Source organism: Cinclus cinclus, chromosome 17 (genome assembly GCF_963662255.1).
Source record: "Cinclus cinclus chromosome 17, bCinCin1.1, whole genome shotgun sequence".
Classification (NCBI taxonomy): domain Eukaryota; kingdom Metazoa; phylum Chordata; class Aves; order Passeriformes; family Cinclidae; genus Cinclus; species Cinclus cinclus.
In genome coordinates, this window is record NC_085062.1 from 6,928,056 (window position 1) to 6,947,426 (window position 19,371).

The 19,371-nt window shown below is 42.1% G+C and overlaps 1 protein-coding gene across 1 annotated transcript; it reads left to right on the plus strand.

Moving 5' to 3' along the window:
• The first annotated feature begins 1,915 nt into the window (after positions 1-1,915).
• ANKLE2 (ankyrin repeat and LEM domain containing 2) lies at positions 1,916-18,734 on the plus strand. Its single transcript, XM_062504517.1, has 13 exons — positions 1,916-2,192; positions 5,633-6,064; positions 7,021-7,209; positions 8,009-8,202; positions 9,048-9,236; positions 9,536-9,658; positions 10,006-10,072; positions 10,711-10,892; positions 12,262-12,368; positions 13,220-13,413; positions 14,037-14,718; positions 14,856-14,987; positions 15,746-18,734. Exons 1-13 carry the CDS (start codon positions 1,931-1,933, stop codon positions 15,963-15,965), a joined length of 2,973 nt encoding a protein of 990 aa, XP_062360501.1. The 5' UTR covers positions 1,916-1,930; the 3' UTR covers positions 15,966-18,734.
• Positions 18,735-19,371: the final 637 nt, after the last annotated feature.

Below are 19,371 nucleotides of genomic sequence, written 5' to 3' on the forward strand. Positions count from 1 at the left end.
GATGGTAAATGGTGCAGCATTATTTTGTCAGATGCTGTCGAGTTTTTGAGGACTCTTGAAAAACTGTGCATTTAAAAAAAAATTACAAAAAAGACCAGCAAACCCTACAACAGAATAAAATATTACTGAGTCTGTGGCATTGGTGAATATTGCTCCATTATGTTGTCTTCCAGATATCTTGGAAATATTTGTGCACTGTATTGGGATCAGCTGAGCCCCCCTATCCACTCATGCAACGGGATCTGATCCCACACTGTTGATTCAGGCAATATCCTAGCAGCAATCTATGATATTTTCACGTGTAAAGTAATACCCAAGATGAATGTTCTACTGATCATACTGACATGGATTATATATTCCTCCTTAGGGGAGAGAACTGCAGTGCACGGCTCTTCTAGTGCTAGCTGTGACAGCATCAAAGGTGTGCTGGGGACAGGTAGTATTACCAATATCAATTTACCTTGAAGATGACAAATTCACTCCTGGTGATGCAGAAGCTTGTGATGTACATTTTATTAACTTTGCAGGGAAAGTGGGAATAGTTGCATGTGACTTCCTGTGATCAGAGCTTTAAGTATTTTCCTGTGAAAGCAGTTGCTGTCCAGAGGAGAATTACTAATGCCCATCAGTTGTCATCTGATCACTCTGCCTCCTCCAATGAGCAACACTTGAGTCTTGGGCAGCCTCATTCCCAATAGATGCACAGGTTTCTAGAGGAGGGAAAGATGTTCTGGATATTGTAAATGAAATGGTTCTGTTTCATGTATGACATTCAGTAATGTCAGAAGTTAATAATTCCATGTTCTTGAAGAATGGATAACCCAGGGGCTGGAGGAGTTACACTATGTACAATTAATGTTTATGATCATACAAAGCATGTTGTTTATAAAAATTATGTGCATAGGGATTCCTTTAAAGGTTTTGTGCAATAAACTATTTTTGCTAAAGGGCCCCATGTTGTTCCTACTTTGAAAGACTTACTATTTTCTTTTTCGTTTCGGGCAGTAATTTTCATGCTGTATAGCCACCTGTAAGGGGGAAAAAATTCTTATTTTGAAAGACTACATTATTGTGTATTGATTTTTTTTTTCCCCACATCTAAGCTTCATTGTGTTTGTATTTCTATTTTATTTTATTTTTCTCAGTGGATCTCATCAGGGAAGAAACACAATTCCTTGGTGTGAATTTGTCAGCCTGTGAAGTACAAAATGGAACAGTACAGTAATGTAATCTTCATTCTAATTTAGCCAACTGCAATGACGAGAAGAATTCCTGTACTTGCTTGCAAGAGTAAAGAGTGTGAATTAACGCGATTCTGTTTTCTTCGTTCAGGACAGCAACTTAAACCAGCAAGTGCTGCACTGCACCCAGGATGCCTGTACCCCAAGGTAGGAACGTTGCAATTGCTGGGAGGCCTGGTGCACATCGCTGCAGGGAATTGTTTCCTTCTCCGTGTTTTTCCATCTCTCGTGGCTTACCGCGACTGCTGCAGCATTTTGAGGTTAATACCAGGACGGCCCCTTTCTCGAGAGGCCTCTGAAGTGCCGGCGTGTTCCCGGTGCCCAGGGCTGGCGGCAGACGGCGTGTTGGCGAAGGGAGGACAGGACGGGCGGGTGCAGTTCAAACCTCGCCCGCCTGTGCCGGCCTTGGGCAGCGCCCTCCCGCCCGGCAGCCGCGGAGCTCCGCCGCGTGTTCCCCCGGCCCTTCCCCGCTGCCCGGGAGCGGCGGCCGAGCGGAGCCGCGCTCACGGTGAGGCCCCGGGAGGCGGCGGAGCCCCGTCAGCGCCGGGCGGAGCCGCCGCCGCGTCTGCGGGGGGCGGGCGCGGGGCGGGCGCGGGGCGGAGGAGGTGGAAGCCGCGAGGCCGCGGAGGTACCGTCCCCGGGGGCGTGCGGGCACAGCCGGCGTGCGGCGGGCGGGCCGCGGGCCGGGCATGGAGCGGTGGGTCGGGGCCGCCGGGGGCTGGGATTCGCTGTGGGGAGCCGGCTGGGGCCGATGGCCGTGCTGGGAGCTCCTGGCCGCCTGCGCCGTCATCGGCGCCGTGGGCTGGCTGCTGCGGCTGCGGGACAGGAGGCCGGGCGGCCGTCGGGCGGCGGCCGCCATCTCTTCCCCGACCCCCGTGGCGTCCCCGGCTCCCCGCTCCGGCCCGGCGCCGCTCGCCCCGGGGAGCCAGCGCTGCAGCGGGAGCCGCCCAGGTGAGAGACTCGGGGGAGGCCGGGGGGGGGGGGGGAGGCGCTGGCCCTCGCCCCGCGGCGGGGCCGGGAGCGGGCACCGGGCACCGCTCGGGGAGGCCGCGCGGCCTTTCCCGGCGCCCGCAGGCCCCGGCGGGCCCGGCCGCGCCGCCCCGTTCCCCTTCCCGCTTTGTCAAGGCCGGGCCCCGCCGTCTCCGGCTCGGCGGCAGAGTCGGCTCCGCCCGCCCCACCCCGGGCCCGCTCCCCGGCCCTGCTGCTGCTCCCGCATCCCCTGCCCGCCCCGTCCGGGTCTAGACATAGGTGTGCGTTTCTCCTCCCTGAGAAGTTGTCCCTTTTTCCTTCCCTTTCTTCTTTTCTCGTGGCTTATTTCAGGTTCGTTTAGCCGTTCCCTTTCGGCCACGTAGTTTATAACTGGTGGCTCGTTTGCTTGCGGGCGGTACGGACAAATCACCCCATCGCGAAGCCGCGATTACTGTAACATATGCAGATCCTGTCAGCCGACTACAGCCAAAGACAGGACGTGACTCTCCATTCTTGCCTCGGGACAAAAAAAAAAAAAAAAAAACCCAACCAAAGAGAGCAGTTTTCTTACATTACTCAAGTACTGCAGTATTTAACGAGAGTAGTAGAGTAAAATAATACTGCCATCCTTAGAAGTCGGTCGTTTATTCTGTCATGGGTCTGGTCTTAATATTTTTTGGGGGATTCTGCTGTTTCATACTGATCCAGTGAGACAAGGGAAAATACAATTCTTGCCCATTCTTCCAGGTTCTGATTGATTGGAAGAACCCTCGAACATGTCGTTATTGTTAAAGCAGTTACTCATATTTGCAGAGGTAAATGGCAAGGCCTTATATGCTGAACTAGAAAAGGCAGCAACCTCAATGCTGGCTGTGCTCTGGATCATTTGTAGTTATATAATACATTTTACAGTTCAAATAATCTCATTTTGTACCTGCGTGTAACAAACGGTCAAAGGATTGTCTGAAAACCAGCCGTTGCTGTTTCTCAGGTTTGTAAGTCACACGTTTTGGACAGATTAAAATAGATAATGAAATTAAAAACCAGTAATGCATATCTAAGTTAGCTGAAATCTTACTGTCAGAACGCAGAGCGATTTTGTGAGAGTTCTGTGTTGTCATTCCAACAATGTTTTCCCCATTTCCACACCAAACACCCACTAACAGCAGGTCTTAAACCTGACACTGCTGGTCTGCTTTGTCATCTCATTTTGATTCAGTTGTGCTAGAGTTGTAATAGACACAGAAAATAAAAAACCTTTTTTTTTTGTTTCTTTAAACAGACAAAATTCAGAGGACTAAGTTTTAAGTACCAGGTTCTATCAAAACATAAGAAATTACTCTTGTCACAGCATTTTTTTGCTTAACCACAAGACAGGAGGGATTTTTACATGTTCCTGTCTACCCTCTATACATGAATTATATATGTGTAGAAGTCTGCTCTTCTGCAGAATGATTGTGCTAGCTCTGAACCCTAAAAATAGGAGCATTTCTCAGTTAATTCTTTAAGGCATTATGTTGAATACTCAGAGTGTTTTCATTGAGCTGTTTTTGCAATGAACTTTCTCACCCCTGAGTTTTCATTTTTCCTGTGATTTTACAGTTACGTAGCCTCTAAAGGAAAATCCTTAGAATAGCAAGTTTGGATATTTTAATTGACCTTAGGGGCACATCCCTTCATTAAAACATACGGGTATCAAATTTTATTTAAAAAAACAGAGGATTAAGAATTGAAAACAAGTGAGAGGATCTTTCACATCTGTCATTGTAGACTTGTGGGTAAGTCAGATAATCGAAACAGCGAGGTTGCTTGGAGGCTCAGGAATCACAAGGGAACTACAATTCTTTGGGGAAGTGGTTCATCAGCATCAGCTGTGGCTGTGCTGCTCTTTGGTGGTTTTTTTTTGTTGGTTTTTTTTTTTTTTAACTTGGAAATACTCTGGTTTCCCATTGTTTCAGCGAGGTTCCAGTTAATAGTTGTGAAATCTTCAGGGTCTGAGGTTATGTTGTTCTCTAAACGCAGACATTTAAAATAAGATGTTCATAAAAAAGACACAATTCTTAACGGGAATGTCCCTCTGAGGGAATAACCCTCAAACTCACATCACTGTTGACTTGTAATAGTTGAAGGACTATTTAAGTTTGGCTTTAAGTACTTTTTCGTAGTATTTCCTCATACTAGGAATGTGTTTGTTCTGCTTCAGATTGCAGTGAAACTTAACGTGATGCTGTATTGACTGCTGCTGAAAGCTGCAAAAACTTACTGTGTGCATTTGGAGTTTTTTAATATATGAAAAGTAGTCTTTAGTTTTGTTAACTGAGGATGAAACCTAAAACTGAAAATAAACTATTAAAACAGCCATACTGTCCAAAGCAGTACAAGCCTCATGAAATGGCTCAGCAGTGGAGGAAGGGGCAGTGTGAGGCAGGAGTGAAGGCAAGCTGAGGGAATAGCACAGCTGTATCATTTCTGTCTGGATCTTCCCTTCCTGAACAGTGTGTGTCAGGAGAGTCACAGCCTGTGTGCAGCAGGTACATGGTTGCAGTACCTGATGAAATAATGTGAAAGCTTACATTCTTGAGCTGCCCAAATGCTGTATTTTTCAGCTGTGTTTTTCAGAGCAAGGAGTTTGTGTTGACATCAGCTTGGTTTTAGTATCTTCTCACTGAGCAGTGTGGAAGCTGTTGGTGTGGATTACAGGGACTGGAGGAATTGTATCATAGCGGAGAGAAGGATGTTCTTTTGGAAATGGAGAAATTCTCCCAGATTCTGTTTTTTTGTTGGAGAAGGAGATCTGAAAAGATCAGTTGTTTTTGTGTTCTGGCTGTTTGCTTTCAAAACGGGCCTGGGAAACAGCATGTTGTGTACATATTTCCAGCCTTGCATCACAGCCAGAGAAAGTCTGCCCTGGTTGCTGCCTTGTGCTTATGCCTTAGACTTCTGTCAGCCAGAAGGTCCTAAGGAAATACTAGAAATAGTTCTGTGCCTTTAGCTGGAGGTGCAGCCCCTTTCCTTGGGGCTGACTGGTGCTCATGTCCTTGTATTGCATTGCACAAATAGATTGTACCTTTTTTGTCAGGAATCAAATATTTCTCAACCCCTCATAAATTTCAATGAATAAATGCTCTAGATTGAATTTTCACTCCAGAAGAAATTGCAAAAGGACTACCAAGAATAGTATGTAAGCTGTAAATATTCTTTTAAGAGGTCGAGAGAAGAGGAAATAAACTTGGTATCGGTCTGATAGCTTCAAAACATTAAATTGAAAAATATGTTGTCTTCTCTGCACTGCAAGGATCTCTTCAGAATCCCAAGAAATTGCTAAGAGATGCTTTTTTCCTTGGCTCTAATATACCATTTAAGTAGTAGAAGAAAAGTTGTGGTTTTTACAGTTTCTCTCTCTTTTTTTGCCTTTCCTGTAGGTGAGATAACAATGGATACAATATTGTCCCGATTAAAGAAGCTCAGCCACGATGACCTTAGAGAAGAGATTGTGAGAGCAGGACTGAAATGTGGGCCCATTACTGCAACTACGAGGTTTATTTTTGAAAAAAAATTGGCTCAGGCACTGTTGGAACAGCAAGGAGCATTGGAGGAGGAAGGGGCTGCTCTGTCAGAGGAGGCTGCTGGAAATGTTCCGGTGAATCACAACAGCCATGGAAGTGCTGCTGAGGAGGCAGACTTTGGGTACTGTGTGGGTCTGAACCCTCCAGAAGAAGATGCTGTGACACACGTGAACTGTTCAGCTCCTGCCTGTGGTGCTGATTCACAGATCACTGCTCAGACACCGTCCAGAGATCCTCCACTATTCTATGGTGTTTGCCCAGTTTATGATGACATACTGGCAAGGAATGGTAAATACTTCCCTTATTTCCAGTGATAAGCATTTTAGTCATGTCTGAGTACAGCTCTTTTATGTAGCAGGTGTTCTGAACACCATTGCATTAGTATTATAAGCATTGCTTGAATTACTTTTTTGTTCCTGTAAATAGTATTTGATCTTCTGAGCCAAAGAAACACAGTTATAAGACATCCCAGGTGCTTGCTTTTGCAGTTCCTACACATGAGGATCCTCTATCCTGTGTAGCTCAGAGTAAGAAAATGATATTTTAATTGCTATTTTTGGACCTATCCTGTGCCCTTAATCTTTCTCTCAAGAATAAAAAAATAACCTGTAAATAAACAATCAAAATAATTTATACTGTCATCAGTTAAAGCTTAAATGATCTCTTCTAAAAGTTTTCACATCTTCCTTTCTGTTCCTGGCAGGAGTAGAGTAATGCACAGGAGACTGTAGTAAGAATTCTCACGAAGAAAAAGTACATTAAGATATCCTTATTTGAACAGCATCATTAAAATATATAGATATAGAAGAAGAAGGATTTGTTTATTATCTAAGATTCTCTGTAGAGATCTTAAAGTTGTGACAGTGGATCAGTTACAAAGTTGGTCTTTCTGAACAAGACAGTGTCCAGAGTAATGCAGGGTGAATAAGCTCTGAGTTTGCTTTTCCATCTAGAAGTGAAATGCTTTGTTGAAGGTGGCCCATCCATGAGCAGGGGTGTTGATTGATGGGAATGGCTGAGCTCTGTAAAGGGATCACCTGACATTACCTGGAGTGTGTGGGAGGCTCCTACTCAGTTTCCAAGAGACAGGATTTAAGAGGACTTTTGATCTTTATACCATGTTTGGAAGAGAAACAGTCTGAGACCAGAGCTGGAATTATAGTCTAAGAATTCTGTAATGTTTTTCTAGGAATTGGAATCTGAGATCATTGAAACAATGTGACTTTGGTGGTTCTTTGTTGCAGAGAGAATACACGTTTATGAAGATAGGAAGGAGGCTCTCCAGGCTGTTAAGATGATTAAGGGTTCCCGTTTTAAAGCTTTTACAAACAGAGAGGATGCTGAGAAATTTGCTAAAGGAATTTGTGATTATTTCCCATCTCCAGGCAAATCTTTATGTTTGTCTCCAGTGAAAATGGGATCATTTAACAGAGGTAAGTGGGGAACTGACTTCATGTCTGTACAGTAAATGCAATAGACAGCGTTGTTTTTTGGGGCTTTTTGTGAGAGAAGCAACTGCCTTTCCAATATACTAATAACAGAAAAAATCAAAGGATGAAGCACTGAATAGATTGAAGTTTAAAAGAACTTTTAAGTGTAAAAATGTTTAAAGTGTGGAAAAAGCTTTAAATGTAAAATACCATTGCTACTCTTCTGAAGCTGAAATGTAGGTGATAGTCTGCATGGATACCTGGCTTAGTAATCCACAGTCATATTTATAGGATTTTACTTATGGATTTCAGGGTTTTCAGGTTTAGTAAAACGCTGATAAAATTACACAGTATATTAAAACTGTACTCAATTCTTAAGTAAATTTGTAATTCAAAAATAAAGTGGTAAGCACTGATCATATTTCACAGTGTCCCCATTTGCTAGATTAGAAGGATTCAGGAGTCACAGAACTGCAGAAGCAGTTTTAATATTCAGAAAATTGTTGTTTCTTGCCGAATTTTGCTTTTAAGTTTGGATGGGATAATTACGAAGTTTACCAGTCCTCTATTAAAGTCTGAAACAGCTTTACAAGATGATTAATCATTTTCCTCTCCCTCCCTATTACTTACTACTATTGTATTTAAATGTCTTGTTACTGAGTTCAGTTTCCTTACTCCTGTATATTAAAGATGCCAAATTAATACATGGTTTACATTAAAGCATAATTTTCATGGCCTGGGTGTGCAAATGGTGATCACTGGAAAGAATGTACCTAGAAAGGAGTGATCTGTGTTTTGGTAGATGGTTTATGCTCCCCTGAGAGCGAGACTGTGAATAAGGAGAGAGCCAACAGCTACAAAAGTCCACGGACTCAAGATCTCACAGCAAAGCTTCGGAAAGCTGTTGAGAAAGGAGACACAGCAACGTTTTCAGACCTTATTTGGAGTAACCCTCGTTACCTGATCGGGTCAGGAGACAACCCAACAATTGTACAGGTAAAAAATCAGCAACAGAGTGGGGAAATCCAGGTTCTGCTTTAGTGATGTAGCTTTTAGTGAGTAGATTCTGGTTTAGTGGTGAAAGTAGAAGTGGAAGGAATGATGTTCCCTGCTTCTCCTTCAAGACACCTTGTTCCATCCAGTGCAGGGTTTCTCTGTTCATTGACAGCAGCTGGGGCACTTCTCTCTAAGTCACCCTGAGAGCTCCCTTTGCTCCAGCAGAGCTAAAGGAACTGAGTGTGCAGTTCTTCAGGGGAGGAATAGTTGTATTCAGTAGTACAAGAACAGTCTTGTCTTCTTACTCTTTGGTCTCCTCCAAATAATTGCAGCCTTGTTTTAAAATAGCCTCAATTTAAGCACCAGAGTAGGGCCTAGGCTGTAATTAGGTGTTCCTACAGCGTTGCTTATTTAAACATCCCTGTTAAATTCCAAAGCCATGTATAAGGTGCCATTTAGCAGACACTGACAATCTTACTTCAACTTTTATCAGACCAGCTTTGCGAAGTTGCTGAAATTTTTATATACTAGAGCAAATGGGCTGAATTCTTTATATCTATGCATATTTTCCTGCTCTTTATCTAAAATGAACTTCCTCACGTTATTGTTTAATATTTTAATATACCTTTTTTGCCACATTCTTTCCTTAAATAAAGGCACTGAATATAAGAATAATTTCATTAATTGTAAGAATAATATGGATGTGAAGATAAGCCTTTACAAAAATATCCATGTAAGACTCGGTGTAGGAACTTGTGTATTTTCACAGTTAAATCAGTTACATCTCTGGGTGTAAGAAAACTGTTAAGATTGAGGTTCATTCCAATATTGGTCTTTTTTTCCAGGAAGGATGTAGGTACAATGTCATGCATGTTGCTGCCAAGGAAAATCAGCCTGCTATCTGCCAGTTATTGCTGGACACTCTGGAAAATCCAGAATTTATGCGGCTGATGTACCCAGATGATAACAATGTCATGTTGAAGAAACGCATCCAATATATTGTTGACCTTTACCTGAACACTCCAGATAAAATGGTAAGATTTGGAGGGGGTACATTATTATTAATAATAATAATAATAATAATAATATGGAAGCAACTGGAAGGGGTTAAGGATATGCAAGGGAGACTGAAAGAGAAAGAAGGGGAGCTGTCCATGAGTTCTCTGTGTTTTGGTAGTCATTGTTCTGTACGATGGTGGGAAAAGATTTGTTAAGAGCTGAGATAATTAGTCATGACATGTATCTACTTTCCTCAGTCTCAAAATTGAATATGTGGTATTGACTTTATCATCTTTCTAAGTGCATGTGAATTTTTCCCTTTTTCCCACTGCAGTGGTTTGATACTCCATTGCATTTTGCCTGCAAGTTTGGGAATTTGGATGTGGTTAATGTGCTTACCTCACACCCAGCCATTGTAAAAAATCCAAGAAACAAATATGATCAAACTCCAGCAGAAGTAAGTCTCTCCATGTCCACAGCAAACCCAGAAATGTTACCCTGATCAGCATTTTTCATATCAATCATTACTGACTACCACAGACAGAAGGCTTATAGCAAGGTGCTAGTGTCGTGATTAAAGAGTAAATTCTGTGTAACATTAAAAATACATTATGCTGATTGTGTCTGTGGAAAAGTTCTAGAATTTATGCAGTTGGATGCATTTTAGTTGGTCTACTACGAATTAAAAGTATGGGGTGAGATGGGTAGGGGCCAATAATGTGGTTGTTCAGGAAGAACACACATTGCAGCTGATTTGAAAATGAGGTTATTATGCTGCCTTAACAGCTGAAATTATATTAACAGGTAGTTTGTGAAAGAAGCAAGAACAAATCTGCTGAATTGAAAGAAAAGATAAGAGAGTACTTGAAAGGTCTGTATGCAGAGTTTTGTGCTATATCAGGCGTGTATTGCTCTTTGCTGTCTTCTGTTTGCTTTCTGTAGCATTTCAGTTCATAAACGATGCTGCTTTACAGTGCTCCGAAAACCAAAGGGAAACTCTAAGATTGAGCAGGGACAGAGAACTCTTTGTCTTTTAAGTGGCAGTCTGATGTATGGATCACAGGTCACAGGTTTGCTCTCATAGCTCTGTAACAGAGGCAAGGCCCTGACTCAGTAAGCCTGGAGCAGTGTGTTCAATCTAAGAGAAACAAAAATCTTTTGCAGGGCAATCTGTCCTGCTGGGGAGTGCTGTAATTTTATAATTTCCTTGACATAGAACTTCCTCTGTTTTGTCATGTGTGTCTTTAGGCATGTGCAAAAGGAGGTTGTGAAATCTGTTAAAGACCCTGAGGGAGGGGCTCTGTGGATCATTGCAGGTGTTTTTGTGTTTGAAAGAGAAGGGAACCTACACTAAAATGATCTGTAACCACTGAAGCAGTGAGTCTGAATTACAAGTAGTTGTACTCGTGAAGTGAGACGGTTCAGTACGGGTGCATTGACAGTCCAGGAAGAAGCAGCAGGCTGCTGTAACATAAACTGAATGAGAGAGCTCTGTGTGATTGATTTCAGGTCGCTATTACGTCCCACTCCTGAGGGCAGAAGACAATTCCTCAGCTCCGGTCATTGGGGCACCGTGGTCGCCCGACCAGACGGACGATGGCTCCCAGAGAACTTGGCCTAAATACCCTGGCAGCCCCAAAGACCCAGTGCTGTCCATCAGAGCTTTCGCAGGCCCCATGAGCCCCTCGAAGGTAAGGAGAGAACTTCCTGTGGCTACAATGCCTGTGCTTCTCCTTTTTATGAATAGAGATCCCCACATGGTTCCCTGTGTGGAGCTTGCTCCTGGTACAGATTGTGGTTCTCTTTGCTCAGGAGATGGATCGTCCTCCATGGAGAAGCGCAGAAACTTGTAAATATTTTTTTGTTGCTGAAAACAGAAATGTAAATCAGAAGAGTAGAAGTTCAGTCAAAAATTGTTTTCTTCTTCCTCTCGGAATCTATTAAAAGAGCAGCTTTGGCAAACCTTTCATTTCTTACAGATAATTGCTGTAACTTTCTAACCTGAAGCAAAGCCTTTCAAGGCAGCTATGAATCAGTTTTTAAAACCTTAACTGTATCTTTACCTGATTTCTAGAAGTTGCCACTGGATGCTAGAAGCAGTTTAACCTCTGCTTGTTCAATTACCATTAATGTATTTTTTTAGATGGAAGAACTGACAACCAAGTAGTAGCAGTTGGGATGGTTTTGGAAATGTATGGACTGTATAGTGGAAAAGAAATACTTAGATACCTGTTAAATATATTCCAAACTTACAGGTGTTTATTTGACTCCTTCATTTAATGTGAACCTGCTGCAAGTACAACAGCTTTAGAAACAGCGAATAAATACAGTGGGATGGTTTGTGTCATCTGATGGTTGCATTCTTTAAGACTTTAAGAGATCTACCAAAATGCTTAATGCTTTTTCTCCTAAATGTTCTTGATCAATTTTCTGTTCAACTGACAGAACTTTAAATATCATTTATACTCTGAAAAATATCTAGGGTGTAAACAGTCCATAATTTGAATCGCTGACAGGTATTTTTAATGTCTGAATGTAATTCTAAGTCATCATTGCAGTCTTTGTCATATAAAGTCAGGAAGTGTAGGATTTTGCAAAAAATTTCCCTTGAGGCATTCCAACTTAAAAATAGACAGCAAGAATTTATTCTAATAATTGTAGCAAGTCTGTGCATATAAAAATACCCCTTTGCATCCTAGCAAACAATGACCAGGAAGCATTTGTAGTTAAATGAAATTAATGACAAAATCACAAGAAACTTCTGTTTCCTGTTGCACTCACATTAAAACCAGGCAGATGTGATGTCTGTGCAGTTGATTTTCAGATATTTGTACATTATGGTCCTTCTCTTTCATGAGCAGTCAAGAGATCAAAGTAACCACCAGTAGTGAAAGGAGTAACTTTAGATCCAGTGTGAGATCCTTCACAGCTGGAGTTGAGCAGCACTTGTGGACAGCAAGCAGCTGAACATATCCTAGACCTGTAGGTAAACGTGTAGCCAGCACTGAGTTAGTTCACACTGTGGGAGGTAGTTTTTGAATTTATTTCTGTTTTTTAAAGGCTGAAGAATTTCGCAGGCTGTGGAAGACTCCACCTCGAGAGAGAGCTGGCTTCTTCCACAATGTCAGGAAATCTGATCTGGAGAGAGGTGTTGAAAGAGTTGGAAGGTATCTAAAAGACTGTCAATATAAAAACTTACTAATAGAGCATGTGAAAGCAAAAGACTGTGCTGAGAGTACAAGTATTACTTACTGCAAAATATCTTGGGGCAAAAGCTACTGCAGAAATATATAACGAAGTATTTTGCAGTTGTATTTTTACTGTATTTTTGTATAAACAAGATAGTTAAAATGTGAGGCCTGGCTTTCTTAGCTTTGGCAATAAAGGTATTGTGGTTGTTATTGATGGTATGTATGGAATGCTTTTCACGGGCATTTCTTTGCCTCATTTGTCAGATCTAAAATTATGCATAGCCTCTTTGTTCTGTGAAGGAGAGGGATTGTTAAAGGGAGCAGAGTGAAAAGATCCTAATACAAATGTGCTGCTTTATAAAAGCTGTGTGTGTGTGGTGTGTCCTTGCAGTTAAAATACCTTCTATCAGCAACCTGTGGAAAAAAACACTTTGTTGAAAGCTGACTGCATTTCATTCTTTAAAATAATCCCTCACTTCCTCCTCCCTCTCCCATTCCCAAATAGAAAAAGCTGGTGAATGCAGGATCAGTGGGGATTTCTCTCTATCTGATGTCTAGATCCAGTCAGCTTAAAGATAGCAGTGTTAATGATGGTAACGGTACAAATAGTAGACGAAATGTGAAAAATGCTCTAGAACAAATGAGGTGCTACTTGGATTGCTAAGGATGTGTCTGTGCTTTTGCAGACTGTTGATTGTTGTGGGATTGTGTTGCCTGGTTGCATGTTTGCGCTCTTGTTCGTAGTTGTTAAAAAGTGATCAGAAAAGTTGTTGTCAAACTAATATTTATGTCTTCACAAATGATTCGTTTTATTTTGTTTATTGCAGGGAGTTAGCTCATGAACTGGGGTTCCCGTGGGTTGAATACTGGGAATTTCTGGGCTGTTTTGTTGATCTGTCTTCCCAGGAGGGGCTGCGAAAATTAGAAGAGTACCTGAGTCATTGTGAAATGAGCGAAAAGGCTCAGCCAGAAACAGGGGAAAATGAAACCTGCAATAGATATAAAACTCCACATCCCTCTGGTAAGAAAAGGGCAAATGTTGCAAACAACGGGTTGTACCTGGGGAACGAGAGGGACAGAAAAAGCTCGGTGCCCAGGGGAAGCAGTGTTCACCTGTTGTGGTTGCTGTTATTAATCTGTTATCCAAACAGTCTGATTACAGCATCAAAAAGGGAGCCAATAACACTGAATGTAGAAGTACAGTCTTTTATCTTTCATGTGAAGTGCTTCATTTGAGTGTAGCCCCCAAATGAAATCCCTGTAAGGAAACCTCTATCTTCATTATGTTTTCACTCAGAGCATTTGGGCATTCATTTTAAAGTATAGAATTTCGTAATCCACAGATACGGAATAAATAACATTTTAAAAATTAAAGAATAATTCCTTAGAACTGTGAGTGTAAAAAGACACAAGAAGCGAAACCGAGGAAAGCTTTTACACCACTTTGTCACTTTTATACCACTGCTTGCCTCGTGTGCGTTTTGCATTTGTAGCTTTAGTCAGGTTAGTTCATGCTGTTACGTAAAACCAGAGAGGTCTTTAGGAAATAGAATAAGGCATAAAGATTGTGTATTTGTTCCTAGCTTACGTCCTCGACATTCTATTTGAAGTCTTACTTGTTGCTCTTGTTAATATTGTTTACAGGCAAAAGTAAAAAGTTCTGCAATTCTATTTCTGTTGGAGCATTTTTGGATGAGGATGATGATGACATGAGTTTAGAAGAAATTAAAAACAGACAAAATGCAGCACGAAATATCAGCCCCATTCTGGTGTCCAAGGAGCCCAGCATTGATGCCATTGGAGATGCTGAGTGTGATATCCTGTCCATGGAGCATGCAGGAAACATCATCGAGACCTCAGCTCACCCTCGGCACTATGAGAAGGGAGCTGCTGCCAGCAAAAATGGGTTTTGCAGTCCCGTGTCCAGTGAAAGGATCATCAGTGACAGAAAGCAGCTGCATGATGGGTCAGAATGCTTCATGTCACCCATTTCCAATCTGATGTCAGAATTTGAAAGTCTGTCATTCCAAGAACAAGAGGTTGCAGGAGTATCTCATAAAATCACTGAAAAAACTCAGAATGAGGGAATTCTGGACAAGACCTGCTCTGCAGTGTCACTGGCAAGTTCTTCTGAGCCAAGTGTTACAGGAAAACATGGAGAGACCACATTAAGGACAGACTACAAAATATCATTTGAAAAGGATAGAGTGTCCAGAGAATCTGGAATTCAGACTAAGGAGGCACAACAACGTCAAGAACTTTCTTCCCAGAAGTTTCTTTTGAAGACTTCACCCACAAACGACAATTTAAAGTTATTCCTTCTTGGGTAAGAATTGCCTTTTTAAACTTACTTGCACAGGCAATCTCTTTGCTTATATAAAGCTAAGTGGTTTGGAATTGGGGTGTTTTATTGCCTGAACAAATAGATGGTTCTCTTTTCATCTAGTTCTGTTTTCATTCTAGGGAGCAGCCCTCGAAGCTGGATGGTGATGTCTTAGCAGCTATAGAAGGGGCAGAGATTGATCCCCAGAAATTCCCAATGATTTACAAATGGAAACACGCAGTGCAGTCCTACTCCTCATCTGACAGGCAAAGGTATTGCTGCAAACTCAGTCACAGGAGTTAAAGTGCATTTTTAGTGGGTCAGCTTGAATAGCAGAATGTCAGGCCTTGTTGCCCCCAAACCCGTATTTTAAATATTCAGCAAAATTAACTGTTTTCTCAAGTTAATCACTAAAGCCTTTTTGACTGGTGTGTCTTGATAAAGAGCTTCCTGATGCTGCAATCATGTCTTTCCATTCCACTGTGGTTCTAATTAACTTGAGCATGTTTCCACAGACAAATCAGACATGACTGTTTTCCACTTGTCCAGTGTCTCACTTTGCTTATTTGGTATTTGGATCCTTCACTGGACTCGGTGATAGTTGCGCTGTTGGTTTGTAATTCATCCCTATTGTTGATGCAGTGCAGAAATGCTGTGTTTGTTGCCTTGTGGTACTTTAAGTTTTACCAAGGCATGTTAAGGTGAATTTACTATCTTTAGACATCTTTTTATTAATTGTTTTTATTTTTACCCTCTATTACCCCAGTCCAAAATTGTTCATGTGAAGGATGGTGTGTGTCTTCGTGGCCATTCTGAAAGAAGTGATGTCTTACTGATGGGGGCAACACATCTGTATAGAATATTTCATGCTCTTCCTGTTCCTTCTTTTCTTCCAGACCTGTCTCTTACCAGATAGGATTTTTCTCAGCTGGCGCATTGGTTCTGAGATCTAAACTGATTCTGAATTAAAGCGCTGCTCTCATTATTGCAATTCCCTTTGAAAAGTGCGGTGACTTCTGGTTTCTTTCAGTTGGCCAAGTCCAGCATTGAAGGCAAGATTCCAGTCCCAACCCATCCCTGCTGGCCTTCCAAATGCTTCAGTGTATCCTGGTTCAGGAAGAAACAGTCCCATACCAGGAAGTCCAGGAAAACACGGCAGCGCTGCCTCGTTCCCTGCAGAGCCGGGGAGCCCTGGGCGCTACAGCCCCGCCTGTGTCCTGCGCTACTTCACAGAGCCTCCTGCCCACTAAAATACACCTCATCTTCCCGGGACTTAGTTCTGTTTTCATTGTTAGAGTGGAGGAAGAACTACAATGTTACTAAGGTGACATGAGGTTTGTACTTGGCTATTTATTTTTCCTCAATTGAGGACAACTGTATGTTTAAAAAAATGGAATATATGTCTTAATGCCATATACAAGGTAGATTATTCCTGGTGATAAGCAAGAAGTTTGTGACAGTGCAGTTGTCCAGTAGCTGTATTAACCCTTGCTGCCACTACCACAGTGGGCTGAATTGTCCCTTAGCAATGGTGGTATTTGCTATCACTACTTATCCTCATTGTAATGAACACACAGCCCTCAACTGCCTTTCTTGACCTTGGACAGTGGAGGAAATGCATCATCAGCAAATAGAACGGGAGAGGAGATTGATGGCAGGAAGTGAAACATTCTCCTGCATGCAGGGGGAAAAGCCTAAAGAATGCCTGGGAATGCAAGGAGACCTTTGCAGAATGGAATAGGGATGTGAAAGCCTGTGCAGAAAGCAGAGAGTTTCCAGCCAGCTGCTCTGGGCAGTTGATTCCCACACCCACCCTCACCTGTCTGTCCGTGTGTGTGTGCACAGATTGGCACAGAGACCCTCGAGTCTCTGCTTCTTCTGAGGCTCTCACAGACACTGAGATCTACTGAGTGCTTTAGAAACAGGGCACTGTAGAAACTACTGGGGTTCCTTTAAGTGCTAGTGGGAAGATTTAAGAAAAATTAAAAATTAGGTGGTTATTTTTTCCCCAGAGAAGCTGTTAACACTAGCAGATTTGAATAGTTATTACACAAAAGCACATCAGCAATAATCTCAGCAAATTTACCAGCAAGATACCTTACCTTAATGGTCTAGTTTGTAATATATTAGCACGGTAGCCAGGGGCTCAGGAGGTGGCTATTTCCCAGCTGTAAAGAGAGAGGACTAAGGACAAAATATTTTTATGAAATCTGAGCTTTTACTCTGTCTCAAGTGTTGATGTGGTAATGAGTTTTTGTTACAGCAGTCAATAATTTTATTCTGCAGCCTTCTGCAAGAATGACTTGTTTTGACAGCATGATGCTGAGAATAAGGAAGCTTTTCAAAACTCCAGAGAGTTTTCTGTATCAAGCCTAGTGCTTGTAACGTTGCATGAAAGGCTTCCAGAAACAGCTCTCTAGGTTAAAAAAAAAAGAAAAAAAAAGAAAGACCTATCTATTGTTAGAAGATAAATCCGATCAGAAAATGAAGAAGCTCTGCAGGGCTGTGCTGGTGAGAAGGGATGGATGAGGACGGGCTGGTGCCCCAGTCAGTGAGACCTGGCAGGGCTGGAAGGGAAGGGCACCGAGTTCAGCGGGCGGGAGGCAGGAGGGGCCGGGCCGGCCCATTGCAGTCCCGGCTGCACACACGGCACTGACTGTTCTACACAGCTCCGCGATTGGTACAAACCTAAACACTGCACTTAACGCTTTTGCAAGCTCAGTAGTGCCTTTTGTAATATATTTTTTTAATTAAATTTTTTGTTCTTTTAGAAGTTTTTTAAAAAAAGTGGCATCCACTTACTATGGGCAGATAAAATACAGAATTACTCTGGGCTTTCTGAACAGGATGTCTTTTAATGTCTCTAAGTTGGATTATTTGGTGTGGTAGCTCTCCACAGGGGGAGATACTCCTCTTTTAGAAATTACCTTAAAAAAAAAACCAAAAAAACCAAACAAACAAACAAAAAAAAAACAACAAAAAAAGCTTACTTTGCTCTTTTGTTAAAATTGAACCCAGTTCCATGTCCATGGAGCTGGACATTAGAAAGAGCTACTTTACGTAAATCCTTCTCATCCAGTCATATTCCAGACAAGTACCAGGGGCCTGGGGGGTGTCATACTTTAGGAAACATGTTTTAAAAATCCCCAGAATCAAAAAATATAACCTTCTGTTACCAGGTGTATTGACTGACTTTTTCACAGTTTAAAAAAATTTTATGTAGCAGACTCCATGGTCTCAAAATATTTTAGTATCTTACCTACCCACAGTTTAATCCAAAAGGTTTGAGATTGGGGTTTTTTTTTTTTGTTTGTTTGTTTTGGCTGGTTGGTTGGGTTTTTAAAATAATTTAATGTAAATTGCATCTTTATCATTCTGGAGAAACTGATCATCTGATGTAGTTGTCCAATACCATGTTAGAGCCAAACTGCTGGGGTAAGTTGCTGTGGGTGCAGCTGCTGTTCTTCACCCTGGTCCCCTTTTGCTAAGAGTTTATTCCTGAGCCAGGAGACTGATACTAACACTCTAGTTCTCTGTCCTTTTTACCTTTATTATGCTTTGCTTTATTGTTTTAATATTTAAATGTATGTTACTAGCGTGTACATGTAGCAGACACCCTCCACACCCTCCCCCTCTACTCACACACCCACCACACCTTGCCTTTCACTTTGTAACTGTTTTGGTTCAGTCAGGAGAGCATTTTTTAACTGTGTTATATAATGTGCATTAGTCCCATTGTACTGCACTTAAGAGGTCATTTTTCTAACACTGTGTTACTTCAGCTATGACAAAAATAGCAATTTATGCAGCAATTTGATAATTTGTGATTTTGTGAAGAAAGCCCTTCAACACTGAGCCTGTGGAGACACTTTAAATCAGAGTGATAGTGCTTGAATTGTGTTTTCTTGGCCAAAAGTTCACTTTTAAAGGTGCAAAAAATTAGTTGTGTTTTTGTTGGTTGTTTTTTAATTAGCAAAGTGTCATGTTAAAAATACAGAAGTATCCCAGTTTCTATTAAAATCAAATGAATAGCTGAAAGTGTCACCCTGTGTTCAGTATGGGACATGGGGAGAAGGAGCTGGGCAGGGCAGCTCACTGTTTTGTCCAGGCCTTGCTCATACAATACTGACAAAGCTTCTGTGTGTGTGAACTGACAATGGACTACACCACCAAAGACTTCAAAGAAAAGTCTTACAGTGTTGAAGAGACAAGAACTCAGACTATGGTAAAAAAGACATAATCTTAAATTTCACACTTTCCACCCCCACCTTAAGTGTCACCAAAACAACTGCTACTTTCTGTACCTGTGCAAAGAGGTGTTGAGGTGTCTGCTTGCCCACCACGAGCTTGTTCACTGACACAAGGGAGGTAGAGGGGGATGTGTGAGAGGGTACATGTGCACACACACACACAAAAATAAAAATCACAGCATTTTCATCTTAGATGGGCTGCTGCTCCTGTTCCTCGTGGTGGTGACCCAGCCCAGTAAATGGCTGTGCTTAGGCTACAGCAGTTCTCCCTTGGGCAGCTCTGTGGCTGATGACAATTCACTGCTCTGGCTCCCACCTCAAGTTTACATTTCAGGTGGCTGGTGAAAGAGCAGTTTGGCCCTGAGCAGTTTGGAACACAACAGGTCCTGCACCAGCAGTCCCTGCA